We start from the raw sequence: 14,893 nt of genomic DNA, 5'->3' as shown, positions 1-14,893 counted from the left end.
TTCAGGTTTCTCCAATCCAGGATCCTCTGCTGATATCTTCTATATAAGAGACTTCTCCTGGATGACCCATCAACCATGGAGAGAGACAGGAACAAGATGGCCGACAGGATCATAAACCTCACCCTACAGATACTCTTCCGGCTTACTGGAGAGGTGAGGGATTCTGGGAGTGATGTCACATGACCTCATTCTTATCTATGTAATAACAGATGGATATGACTGGAGAGGTGAGGGATTCTGGGAGTGATGTCACATGACCTCATTCTTATCTATGAAATAACAGATGGATATGACTGGAGAGGTGAGGGATTCTGGGAGTGATGTCACATGACCTCATTCTTATCTATGTAATAACAGATGGATATGACTGGAGAGGTGAGGGATTCTGGGAGTGATGTCACATGACCTCATTCTTATCTATGTAATAACAGATGGATATGACTGGAGAGGTGAGGGATTCTGGGATTGATGACACATGACCTCATTCTTATCTATGTAATAACAGATGGATATGACTGGAGAGGTGAGGGATTCTGGGAGTGATGTCACATGACCTCATTCTTATCTATGTAATAACAGATGGATATGACTGGAGAGGTGAGGGATTCTGGGAGTGATGTCACATGACCTCATTCTTATCTATGTAATAACAGATGGATATGACTGGAGAGGTGAGGGATTCTGGGAGTGATGTCACATGTCCTCATTCTTATCTATGTAATAACAGATGGATATGACTGGAGAGGTGAGGGATTCTGGGAGTGATGTCACATGACCTCATTCTTATCTATGTAATAACAGATGGATATGACTGGAGAGGTGAGGGATTCTGGGAGTGATGTCACATGACCTCATTCTTATCTATAAAATAACAGATGGATATGACTGGAGAGGTGAGGGATTCTGGGAATGTATGTAGTGATATTAATGTGTCTCTCCATACACAGGATTACACAGTAGTGAAGAAGTCCTCTAGTGGGCGCTGTCGGGCCCCTGTGTGTGAAGGATGGGGAAGAACCCTGAGCCCAATCCCGGGGCCCCCACCTCACTCCCTGATACATGAGGAAATGGATGAACAGAAGATCCTAGAACTCATCAACAAGATGATGGAGCTGCTGACTGGAGAGGTGACCCTGCTGGGACATTATACAGTAATGGAGGGGTCTGGTGATGACTGGAGAGGTGACACTGCTGGGACATTATACAGTAATGGAGGGGTCTGGTGATGACTGGAGAGGTGACACTGCTGGGACATTATACAGTAATGGAGGGGTCTGGTGATGACTGGAGAGGTGACACTGCTGGGACATTATACAGTAATGGAGGGGTCTGGTGATGACTAGAGAGGTGACACTGCTGGGACATTATACAGTAATGGAGGGGTCTGGTGATGACTGGAGAGGTGACACTGCTGGGACATTATACAGTAATGGAGGGGTCTGGTGATGACTGGAGAGGTGACACTGCTGGGACATTATACAGTAATGGAGGGGTCTGGTGATGACTGGAGAGGTGACACTGCTGGGACATTATACAGTAATGGAGGGGTCTGATGATGACTGGAGAGGTGACACTGCTGGGAATGCTGGGACATTATACAGTAATGGAGGGGTCTGGTGATAACTGGAGAGGTGACACTGCTGGGACATTATACAGTAATGGAGGGGTCTGGTGATGACTGGAGAGGTGACCCTGCGGGGACATTATACAGTAATGGAGGGGTCTGGTGATGACTGGAGAGGTGACACTGCTGGGACATTATACAGTAATGGAGGGGTCTGGTGATGACTGGAGAGGTGACACTGCTGGGACATTATACAGTAATGGAGGGGTCTGGTGATGACTGGAGAGGTGACACTGCTGGGACATTATACAGTAATGGAGGGGTCTGGTGATGACTGGAGAGGTGACACTGCTGGGACATTATACAGTAATGGAGGGGTCTGGTGATGACTGGAGAGGTGACATTGCTGGGACATTATACAGTAATGGAGGGGTCTGGTGATGACTGGAGAGGTGACATTGCTGGGACATTATACAGTAATGGAGGGGTCTGGTGATGACTGGAGAGGTGACACTGCTGGGACATTATACAGTAATGGAGGGGTCTGGTGATGACTGGAGAGGTGACACTGCTGGGAATGCTGGGACATTATACAGTAATGGAGGAGTCTGGTGATGACTGGAGAGGTGACCCTGCTGGGACATTATACAGTAATGGAGGGGTCTGGTGATGACTGGAGAGGTGACACTGCTGGGACATTATACAGTAATGGAGGGGTCTGGTGATGACTGGAGAGGTGACACTGCTGGGACATTATACAGTAATGGAGGGGTCTGGTGATGACTGGAGAGGTGACACTGCTGGGAATGCTGGGACATTATACAGTAATGGAGGGGTCTGGTGATGACTGGAGAGGTGACACTGCTGGGACATTATACAGTAATGGAGGAGTCTGGTGATGACTGGAGAGGTGACACTGCTGGGACATTATACAGTAATGGAGGGGTCTGGTGATGACTGGAGAGGTGACACTGCTGGGACATTATACAGTAATGGAGGGGTCTGGTGATGACTGGAGAGGTGACACTGCTGGGAATGCTGGGACATTATACAGTAATGGAGGGGTCTGGTGATGACTGGAGAGGTGACACTGCTGGGACATTATACAGTAATGGAGGGGTCTGGTGATGACTGGAGAGGTGACACTGCTGGGACATTATACAGTAATGGAGGGGTCTGGTGATGACTGGAGAGGTGACACTGCTGGGACAATATACAGTAATGGAGGGGTCTGGTGATGACTGGAGAGGTGACACTGCTGGGAATGCTGGGACATTATACAGTAATCCAGGGGTCTGGTGATGACTGGAGAGGTGACACTGCTGGGACATTATACTGTAATGGAGGGGTCTGGTGATGACTGGAGAGGTGACCCTGCTGGGACATTATACAGTAATGGAGGGTCTGGTGATGACTGGAGAGGTGACACTGCTGGGACATTATACAGTAATGGAGGGGTCTGGTGATGACTGGAGAGGTGACCCTGCTGGGACATTATACAGTAATGGAGGGTCTGGTGATGACTGGAGAGGTGACACTGCTGGGACATTATACAGTAATGGAGGGGTCTGGTGATGACTGGAGAGGTGACACTGCTGGGACATTATACAGTAATGGAGGGGTCTGGTGATGACTGGAGAGGTGACATTGCTGGGACATTATACAGTAATGGAGGGGTCTGGTGATGACTGGAGAGGTGACACTGCTGGGACATTATACAGTAATGGAGGGGTCTGGTGATGACTGGAGAGGTGACACTGTTGGGACATTATACAGTAATGGAGGGGTCTGGTGATGACTGGAGAGGTGACACTGCTGGGACATTATACAGTAATGGAGGGGTCTGGTGATGACTGGAGAGGTGACACTGCTGGGACATTATACAGTAATGGAGGGGTCTGGTGATGCCTGGAGAGGTGACACTGCTGGGACATTATACAGTAATGGAGGGGTCTGGTGATGACTGGAGAGGTGACACTGCTGGAACATTATACAGTAATGGAGGAGTCTGGTGATGATTGGAGAGGTGACACTGCTAGGAATGCTGGGACATTATACAGTAATGGAGGGGTCTGGTGATGACTGGAGAGGTGACACTGCTGGGAATGCTGGGACATTATACAGTAATGGAGGGGTCTGGTGATGACTGGAGAGGTGACACTGCTGGGAATGCTGGGACATTATACAGTAATGGAGGGGTCTGGTGATGGCTGGAGAGGTGACACTGCTGGGACATTATACAGTAATGGAGGGGTCTGGTGATGACTGGAGAGGTGACACTGCTGGGAATGCTGGGACATTATACAGTAACACCACTGGAGGGGTCGGGGTGATGACTGTATCATTATGTGTCAGGTTCCTATAAGGTGTCAGGACGTGGCGGTCTATTTCTCCATGGAGGAGTGGGAGTATGTAGAAGGACACAAGGATCAGTACAAGGATCAGGTCATGATGGAGGATCAGCAGCCCCTCACATCACCAGGTAATAGACATGACTATATACACACGTCCTCTCATTATTTGTATGTAAAGAATGAATTCAGTCTCTGTATGTGTTCCCTACAGTCAGAGCCAATAGGAGAACAGCACCAGAGAGGTGTCCCCGTCCTCTTCTTCCACAGGATGATCAGGTAGATGGAGATATTCCCTATAATCTGTAGAAGGGCTGTGAAGCTCTTGTGGTCAGTCCCCTCACCCCCCATGACTCCTCATCTCCTGCTCATCTATAACATCCCACGTGACTTCTCCTACTGTCTGATGATGTTTACAATATTTCTTCCACATCTTATGAATCAGGGTCAAGATCTGAACAATATTAATGCTCCAGAGACAGATGTGAGTGGTGATGAGCAGTATAAGGAGGACATTCCAACAGGAAAAGATCTGAACAATATTAAGGCTACAGATTTGAAGGAGGAAGAGACAGATGTGAGCGGTGATGAGCAGAATAAGGAGGACATTCCGACAGGAAAAGATCTGAACAATATTAAGGCGACAGATATGAAGGAGGAAGAGACAGATGTGAGCGGTAATGAGCAGAATAAGGAGGACATTCCGACAGGAAAAGATCTGAACAATATTAATGCTACAGATAGTGAGGAAGAAGAAGAGACAGATGTGAGCGGTGATGAGCAGTATAAGGAGGACGTTCCTACAGGTAACCGCCCAGGTGAGTAGTAACAACTTAATATAGAGAAAAGTCGCAGATTCTTCTGCTGTAATAATTGTGTAGAATTTTTTAATCTCTCTGTCCTGTCTCTTGCTGTATATTCTTCTATTCAGCCAAAGTGCAAACTAATGGGGCCCATGAGGCACCTCTTTAACTGTCCCAGGGGATCATTTTACACTGTGGTTTAGGGGTTTATTGTCATTTATTATTCACTGTAACATATGTAATGCCATTTGTTGTTCTTCTGTGCCAATGGTTCTGTTACACCACACCTCTACGGTTCCTTCTAGGGATTGCCTGGTTTTGTACTATTCTTGCTGTTTAAGGGTAGTGGTTGGGTAATCTCCTCCGGTCATGAGTTTCCACGTGTTTCACTGAGGGATCCCGTTCCTATAGGTACCCATCTAGTTATAGTTGCTGTAGGATTCCCCTGGAGGCCCCTCTTTACGTGTAAATTCTTTCCCTTTCGTTTAAGCCCAGTTGATTGGTTTATGTCGGGGGTCTGGGGTGGGAGTTCTAGCCACCCACATATCCGAAAAAAGTGGAGTCCTTTACCCAATTTATGGCCGCCCCTATTCTATTCTGTGGATTGGTCTGTCTGGGGATTTTTTTTTTTCTGTTCTTGCCCTTTTTCGGGTTGTCTTTGTTTGTTTCTGTGTTTTTGCCTCCCCCCCCCCCATGTTCTTCTCATGATGTCAGATCCTTTTCTGTTTTACCTTCCTTGTATTTCTGGTTCCATCCAATGTTTCCTCCTCGCCTTCACCTATCTTTGGTCCTCTTGTCCATCATGCTCTCCTCACCCTCATAGCTATTTTCTCCTCAGTATATGTTCCCCGCTGCTCTCTCTTGCCCCCCGGGGGACGTTATCTCACCATGTGTAAGTTGGTGATGTGGAATGTTAAGGGTTTATGCTCCCTACAAAAATGCATAAAAATTCTGCGCTTTTTGAAACGCCTGCATCCGGACATGGTCCCTCTCCAGGAAACGCATTTAACGGAGCAGGATTTTCAGAGAATGCAGAAGTTGTGGGTGGGCAAGGTGTTTGGCAGCCCAGTGGCGGACGGCAAATCGGGAGTTGTAACGTTGCTTCACAAGTCTTTCTCGCACCACATCCTCTCACACGAAAGGGATGACGAGGGGTGTTTTTCTCATTTTCAACTAGTCCGTAATGGTACCACATATCACGTTTATAATGTTTATGCTCCTAGTGGTGATAACTCTTCCTTCTTTGCATCTTTAGCAGATACAGTCAATAGGTCTAATGGACCGCACACCATCCTGGGAGGCGACTTAAATACAGTGAATAGATCATAGACGCTCAGCTCACATATCTATCATCCCAAATCAGAGTGACAGGGTCCTCCCTCCTTTCCTGACACAGACGGGATTGATAGACTCTTGGCGGCACTTCTCACACGTACAGGGTTCATGGTCTCGCATTGACCATTTCCTAGTCAGTCCTCTTGTGTGCTCTCGCTTGAGAGAAGTGGACATACGGGACCTGGTCATTTCGGATCATGCACTGGTGGTCTTGGAGCTCCTGCCATCATGCACAAAGGGTTCTGACATCTTGTGGCGGTTTTTGTCTTATTTAACGAAAGATGAATCTTTTCTAAGTTTTCTCAGGGGGTGGCGGCTGGAATTTCAAACGGACAATGCATCCCACATTGACAATCCCTCTCTGTACTGGGAAACTGCTAAGGCGGTACTTAGGAGTCAAATTATGTGTTATAGTAACTCCGTCAAAAGGAATACTCTGGAGGGTCATGCAATGGCAAGCGCAGCCTTAGCGGAAGCTTACTCCTGCTTTTTAGAGTCCCCCACCGTAGATCATAAACTCAAGTGGCAGGCAGCAAAATCCTTGTATGAACTCTGGTTGGATAGGAAAGAGAGAATCCATAGGTCTCACTTTGAAGTAGTTATGTTTTGGCAGGGAAATAAGGCGGGACGTTTGCTAGCACGTATAGTGAAGGAGTCACGCATGTGTAATGCATGCGTAATGCAGGTAATGCATGAGCCGCACTCAGTTAATGGCGTCTTGGACTCCTACTATGCTGCTCTCTATTCTTCCCCGCTCTGAGGAAGGGGCGCGGTTTCTGGAGGGGCTCACCCTACCATCTTTATCTGATGAGCAGCAGCAGGAACTCAACGCAATGTTCCAGTGGAAGAAGTAGCCACTAGTATATGCGCTGTGGCAAATGGGAAAGCGCCAGGGCCAGACAGCTTTCCTGGCAAGTTTTACATTAACGTACTCCCCAATCCTGACAAGGACCCTTTAGAACCTGGTTGTTATCGCTCTGATCAACCAGGATGGGAAGTTATTATCTAAGATCCTGGCAGATCGCCTGGCTAGATTTTTACCTTCCCTTATTGGTGACCATCAAGTGGGGTTCGTGAAAACCCGTTCGGCGGTCATGAACATTAGGAGGGTACTGGCAGTATTGGACAGTGTTTGGGGCCAGTCCCAGACAGCAACCCAACCCGCATTGTTTGCTTTGGATGCTGAAAAAGCTTTTGACAATGTTCGGTTTGACTGGCTGCGGCTGGTCCTGACAAAGTTTGGGATTGTAGGTCGATTTAGCTCCTTTACAGACTGCCTATGTGATGGTCTCAGGGCTAGGGTACATACCCCAGGCATCTTATCCACTCCCCTCCAGTTTGCGAAAGGAACACGTCAGGGTTGTCCCTTATCGCCTTTATCGCCGCTATTTGATCTCCTCTGATATCTACAGGGGTATAGCCAGGGGCACCCAGGAGATCAAATTGTCCATGTGTGCCGATGATGTATTACTTTACCTAACCACCCCAAGGAGGCTGTCCCTAAAATTCTGAACTTTCTATCTTATGCCGGAAGCTTTACGGGCTACAGGGTCAATGTCGCCAAGAGAATGCTTTGGGTGCAACTCCTCCTGGGTGGTGTCTTGATACAAATGCCTTGGGTGTTACAGTGGCCTCTGCTTCCATAATGTATCTAGGCATTCGCATTGGGAAGACTCCTGACATGCTTTATTCACTCAACTACACACCCCTCTTTCAGCGTATTTTTGTGGAGTTGAAGCGCTGGGACCCCTTGCCCTTATCTTTCCTGGGTAGATGCCATCTCGTTAAAATGATTAGTTTCCCCGCTTGTTGTACCCCTTGCAAACTCTCCCACTTCTACTTCGGCATGATGACATTAGACGCCTCAACGCAGCCTTTTAATGCTTCCTATGGCAGGGCGAGCTCCCGCGCATAGCTTTACAGAAGCTCATGCTTAGCAAGGTTGAGGGGGGAGTTAATTTCCCAAACATCGGGGGCTATAATTTGGCTTGTTTGTTTCGCCAAGCACTTGATTGGCTGCACTCCTCTGACTACTTCTCCAATCTAGCGGTGGAAACAGCGCTGGCCGCCCCATGGTCTCTACCGACACTGCTTCACACTTCATAAGCTATACTTCGGGTAGGGATCAGGGGCTCAGTGCTACTACGAGATACCATAGTGACGTGGAAGGAAGTGCGAAAAGTTTTTGGCCTTCCGTTTCTGGTATCCAAAAGGATGCCCTTGCTTGACCACCCAGAATTCCTGCAGGGTAAATCTTCTCTGTGGTTGAAATTGTGGCTTTCTAGAGGGTCTCGGACGATGGGGGCAACTGATTTGTAGTGATGACCGTAGATGGCTCACCCCTGGAGAAATGTTCTGTGTGTTTGACCTCCCCCTGTCCCACACTCTTTATGCCAATCAGGTAATGCCTTTTGTTCGTCTAGATATCGGAATCTGTCGAAGCAAGCCCCAAACCACATTTTAGATGACATTATAGGCAATGAATCCCAGAGAAGGTCGATCTCTGACTTGTACGCAGCCTTCCGTAACCGCTTCCTAAAACTTGATCCCAAACATGTATTTCGGACGTGGGAAAGATGGACACGGCACACAAACATTACTGACGTAGTGTTGAGCGGGTCTGTACGGAAAAATGTTATCGATGAGAGGTGGAGGGAGACATACTTCAAGGTTGCTCATGCTGCCCTATATGGCTTCAACATCTTGCCCTCCCATAACTTCCCAGATAGGATCACTCATTGCCCTAAATGAAGTACCCCACTTACAAACATGTATCATGGCATCTGGGAGTGCTAACACTCAGCGATATACTGGCGTCTCATACAATCGTACATATGGGATCATTGGAAGGTGTGGGTCCCTTTTACACCACAATCGCTAATATTTCACCAGTTGCGCCCACCGGAGGGAGGAGGGGAAGGGGAGAAGAGGTTTCCTCGGTTTGTCCATATAGTCCATTTAGTTGCCGTGCGTTGTCCAAATGGTTAGAGACTACCACTCCAGATTTGCCTATGCTGATTGCCCAATTGAAATAGTTTCTAGACGTAGATCACTTAGATGCCGAGAGACATTCAGAAACTGGCACTAAACGTTTTTTCTAAAAATGGAAATCCTTTCTTGTTGCTCACTTTGACTCTCGGGGGATCGTTGAGATTGTACGACCATTTAGATACAACCACATGGTACAATGTGGAATCTCGGAGAGGTTCTCTAGGGGTGCTAAGATTTCCAGATACATAATACTAAATACAGGCTGACCATTTATTTTGAGCACTATGGCTCTCGGTTTGGATGCCCTGGGAGTCAGAGGAGCACCAGCAGGGTCCGAGTGAGGCTCCCGTAGCGAGGAGCTGCACTTTATGCTTGTCTACATGGTTTGGGGCCAGGGGAGGAATGTGGTAACTCTGTCTCCCCATCGACGACACCTATTTCTTACCAGATGATGACTGCGCGGTGATCGATGTCAATTTCTCCTAAGATGCCTTAGTGCACTTTTCAAGGACGTTGAGAGACTATGCTATTTTCTACTTTTCGTTTGGGGGAGGAGGGATTTATATTATAGGGATTATGGTACCTGGGTGAAGAAGCTTTATGCGCTCTTTACATTCTCGGAGATGCCATGTTCTCTGCCTAGGGCAGGGCATACCTGTACGCCCTACGCCCGGTCCTGGTATTTAAAACGGGGTCACTCTAATGATAGCGGGGACCCTGGGCCAATGATCAGTGCCGCGCGCTATTAACCCTTTAGACGTGGCGATCAAAGTTGATCGCCGCATCTAAAATGAAAGTGAAAGCTTCCCTGCAGCTCAGTTGGGCTGATCGGGACCATCGCGATAAAATCGCGATGTCCTGATCAGCTAGGATGCAAGCGGAGGCCCCCTTACCTTGCTCCGTCGCGTCCAATCGCTGATTGATTGCTCCAAGCCTGAGATACAGGCTTGAGCAATCGACCGCCTATAACATTTATCCATGCAAAGCTATGGCTTTGCTGGGATCAGTGTAAAAGATGAGTGTGTGCAGTGTTATAGCCCCCAATGGGAGCCATAACACTGCAAAAAAAAAGTGAAAAAAAAAGTTAATAAAGGTCATTTAACCTTGAATTTAACCCATAAAAAAACTGAGTAAAAATAAACACATATGTGGTATCACCACATGCGGAAATGTCCGAATTATAAAAATATATTGTTACTTAAACCGCGCGGTCAATGGCGTACGTGCAAAAAAATTCCAAAGTCCAAAACAGCGTATTTTAGTTTTTCACTTTTTATATCATGAAAAAATTTATAAAAAGCAATCAAAAAGTCCAATCGATACAAAAATGGTACCAATAAAAACTTCAGATTACAGCGCAAAAAATTAGCCCTCATACTGGCCTGTATGCGGAAAAATAAAAAAGTTATAGGGGTCAGAAGATGAGAATTTTTACGGATACATTTTCCTGCATGTAGTCATGATTTTTTTCAGAAGTGCGACAAAATCAAACCTATATAAGTAGGGGATCATTTTAACCGTATGGACCTACAGAATAAAGATAAGGTGCGATTATTACCCAAAAATGCACTGCGTAGAAACGGAAGCCCTCAAAAGTTACAAAATGGCTTTTTTTTCTTACATTTTGTCGCTCAATGAATTTTTTTTTTACGTTTCACCGTTGGATTTTTTTGTAAAATGACTGATGTCACTGCAAAGTAGAATTATTGGCGCAAAAAATAAGCCAACATATGGAATTTTATATGCAAAATTGATAGCGTTATGATTTTTAGAAGGTGATGAGGAAAATATGAAAATGCAAAAACGGAAAAACCCTGCATCCTTAAGGGGTTAATAAAAATATACTTAAAAAATAAAAGTGACCAAAAAATCAGCCAGGAAGCATAGGAAGAAGTGGTCTGTGGTCACCACCTGCAGAACCACTCCTTTATTGGGTCTTGCTAATTGCCTATATTTTCCACCTGTTGTCTGTTCCATGTGAAATTGATTGTCAGTGTTCTTCCTGAGTGGACAGTGGGATTTCACACAAGTGTCAGTGACTTGGAGTCACATTGTGTTGTTTACGTGTTCCCTTTATTTTTATGTATTCAAATATAGGGGGAGATTTATTAAAACCTGTCCAGAGGAAAAGTTACCCAGTTGCCCATAGCAACCAATCAGATGGCTTCTTTCATTTTTAACCTCTGCAAAATGAAAGCAGCGATCTGATTGGTTGCTATGGGCAACTGGGTAACTTTTCCTCTGCACAGGTTTTAATAAATCTCCCCCATAATGTTTATGATTCCGCATGATGAACATCATAAAGGTAAAAATTACCAAACAACAAAAATGCGGATTTTTGGGCCCATCATATACCGTATATACTCGAGTATAAGCCGTCCCCAATATAAGCCGAGGCCCCTAATTTCACCCCAAAAACCCAGGAAAAGTTATTGACTCGACAATAAATAAGCTTAGGGTGGGAAATACATCATCCCCCCATGTCATCATCCAGACCCCCGTCATCATCGCCCCCGTCATCATCGCCCCCGTCATCATCGCCCCCGTCATCATCGCCCCCGTCATCATCCGCCCCCCCCCCCTTCATCATCTCCGCCTGTCAATCTCTTCTCAGTGGTCTTCAACCTGCGGACCTCCAAATTTTGCAAAACTACAACTCCCAGCATGCCCGGACAGCCATCGGCTGTCAGGGCATGCTGGGAGTTGTAGTTTTGAAACATCTGGAGGTCCGCAGGCTGAAGACCACTGCGGCCTTCATCATCATCATCCAGACCCCCCTTTTGTTTTCTACTCGCCTGCCCTCGGTGACGTCCCTGCGCATGAACGTCCCTGTGCGTCGTCATCAAGGCAACGTCACTAGTCCGGGGCCGGCCCGGAGGAGAGGGCATCCCGGTGAAGATGGACAGTCCGGAACCACTAACAGTCCCCACCAGACGGTCCCTGCAGCACAGATGACGGCCCGGACCAGCTCTCCCTTCTTTCCCACCGAGGGGAGGGGAGTAGAAAACAAAAGGGGGGTCTGGATGATGACAAAGGCCGCAGTGGTCTTTGACCTGCGGACCTCCAGATGTTGCAAAACTACAACTCCCAGCATACCCGGACAGCCGATGGCTGTCCGGGCATGCTGGGAGTTGTAGTTTTGCAACATCTGGAGGTCCGCAGGTTGAAGACCACTGAGAAGGTATTGACAGGCGGAGATGGACGGGCTGCACCATCCCCTCACAGCTAAAGCCAGAAAGTTTTTTTTGTTCACTCGAGTATAAGCCGAGGGGGGCATTATACTCGAGTATATACGGTATCTGAAAAAAAGTTATCAAAAAGTCAGATATATGATGGGTAATGGTCCTGATAAAAACTACAAATCACAGCGCAAAAAAATCCTCCTCATACATCCCAGTATACGGAAAAATAAGAGTTATAGGGGTCAGAATACGGCAATTTTATGAATAACTCATTTTGTAAAAAGTATAATAGTAAAATTTATCGTATTTACCACAGAATAAAGAGAAGATTTTTTTTCCATTTTCCTCACAAATAGTAATATTTTGGTTTTGTCGTAGATTTTAGGACACAATAAAAAAAGTGTTATTACAAAGTAAGATTTGTCCCTCCAAAAAAACAAGTTCTCAAGCGGCTCTGTATACGGGAAAATAAGAGTTATGGCTCTAAGGAGAGGAGGAAGAATGACAAATGCAATAGTTTAAAGGTCCTGGGTCGTTAAGGGGTTAATACTGATAATAAAATCTGTGTTATTCTCTGCAGATTCTTGTACCAGGAGATCAGAGGAGAATCTTATATCTTCAGATTATAAAGCAGATGATGATATCACACAAGATACATATGAAGAACATTCCATTATCCCAGATACACCCTCAGCCCTTCACAGCCAAGATCTGTCATCTCATCCTTATATACAGGTCCTGTCTTCTCAGTCATCACAGGATGTTCAGCAAAAAAACGGTCACAGAAGGGGTGATGGACATCAACGAGCTCATACAGTAAAGAAACCATTTTCATGTTCAGAATGTGGGAAATGTTTTACTTCTAAATCAAGTCTTGTTAAACATAAACAAACTCATACAGGGGAGAAACTATATTCATGTTCAGAATGTGGAAAATGTTTTACTGTGAAGCCACATCTTGTTAAACATAAAAGAACTCACACAGGGGAGAAACCATTTTCATGTTCAGAATGTGGAAAATGTTTTACTCAGAAATCAAATCTTGTTCAACATCACATAACTCACACAGGGGAGAAGCCATTTTCATGTTCAGAATGTGGAAAATGTTTTACTAAGAAATCACATCTTGTTGGACATCACAGAACTCACACAGGGGAGAAGCCATTTTCATGTCCAGAATGCGGGAAATGTTTTACTATGAAATCACATCTTGTTGAACATCACAGAACTCACACAGGGGAGAAGCCATTTTCATGTCCAGAATGCGGGAAATGTTTTACTATGAAATCACATCTTGTTGAACATCACAGAACTCACACAGGGGAGAAGCCATTTTCATGTCCAGAATGTGGGAAATGTTTTACTAGGAAATCAACTCTTGTTAGTCATCAAAGAACTTGCAAAAGCAATAAGCCATTTTTATGTACAGAATGTGGAAAATCTTTTACTGAGGAATCACATCTTGTTGAACATCACAGAACTCACACAGGAGAGAAGCCATTTTTATGTTCAGAATGTGGGAAAAGTTTTACTCAGCAACATCAGCTTGTTAGGCATCACAGAACTCACACAGGGGAGAAGCCATTTTAATGTCCAGAATGTGGGAAATGTTTCGCTATGAAATCAAATCTTGTTAGGCATCAAAGAACTCACAAAGGCAAGAATCCATGGGAATTCCGGTCTGCCTGCTGATATCGCCCCCCCCCCCCCCATGTTGGCGATCGCGGCAAATGGCCGATCAATTCAGATCAGCCATTTGCCGCTATTCCGGGCTGATCGGGTCTCTGATGACCCAATCGCCCGGAAAATAGGGATGATCGGAGCTGTCAGTGACAGCCCCAATCATCCTAAGGGATAGGAGCACGGTTGCAGTGGTGCCATCCCCTCCTATCCCCTGCCATTACTCAGCAATGACTACTGGCCAATGGCAGTTGAAAACAGGGGGTTACCATGGAGATCCCCCACTCTGCCCACCCCTGGATGTCGGGCAGAGCGGGGGGAGAAGATGGCGGCCGGTACCTGGGGACTTTTATGCGGTGGGGACCGCCGATCATCAGTGGCATCAGCGGAGAGCAGCGGCGCAGGTAGGGAGGCGACGGCGTGGAGCATCAAGGAAGGTTGCAGTAAAGCGATATTTACTGCTGACTGCTAGTGGTTGCCAAACTGCAACTCCCAGCATGCCCAGACAGCCAAAGGCAACATCTGTAGAGTCACAGTTTGGAGACCACTATACAGTGGTGCCCAAACGGTATCCCTCCAGATGTTGCAAAACTACAACTCTCAGCATGCCTAGACTGCCCAGGCATGCTGGGAATTGTAGTTCTCTAACATCTGTCCCTTCAGATTTAGCAATTTTCATCAACATTTTGAAAATTGCTGCTCTACTTTGAAGCCCTCTAATGTCTTCAAAAAGTAAAAATAGGTCAATTTTATGAAGCCAACATATAGTAGACATATTGTATTTGTGAATCAATATATAATTTATTTGGAATATCCATTTTCCTTACAAGCAGAGAGCTTCAAAGTTAGAAAAATGCTAAATTTTCATGAAATTTTGTGATTTTTCACCAAGAAAGGATGCAAGTAACAACAAAAAATTTACCGCTATGTTAAAGTAGAATATGTCACGAAAAAACAATCTCGGAATCAGAATAAAAGGTAAAAGCA

General features: G+C 45.9%; 1 protein-coding gene across 1 annotated transcript in view; it reads left to right on the top strand.

The window, feature by feature from the left end:
- Nucleotides 1–14,893, top strand: part of LOC130297916 (uncharacterized) — a 203,106-nt gene that overhangs the window by 72,558 nt on the left and 115,655 nt on the right. The window contains 6 exon segments of the mRNA XM_056550764.1: nucleotides 6–153; nucleotides 948–1,127; nucleotides 3,920–4,046; nucleotides 4,130–4,194; nucleotides 4,361–4,733; nucleotides 12,807–13,905. Coding sequence (XP_056406739.1) covers nucleotides 76–153; nucleotides 948–1,127; nucleotides 3,920–4,046; nucleotides 4,130–4,194; nucleotides 4,361–4,733; nucleotides 12,807–13,905 — 1,922 coding nt within the window. The 5' untranslated portion in view covers nucleotides 6–75.

The sequence above is a fragment of the Hyla sarda genome (assembly GCF_029499605.1).
Source record: "Hyla sarda isolate aHylSar1 chromosome 1 unlocalized genomic scaffold, aHylSar1.hap1 SUPER_1_unloc_1, whole genome shotgun sequence".
Lineage (NCBI taxonomy): Eukaryota > Metazoa > Chordata > Amphibia > Anura > Hylidae > Hyla > Hyla sarda.
Note: the sequence above shows the minus strand (reverse complement) of the source record. Positions and strands in the feature narration are given on the sequence as shown.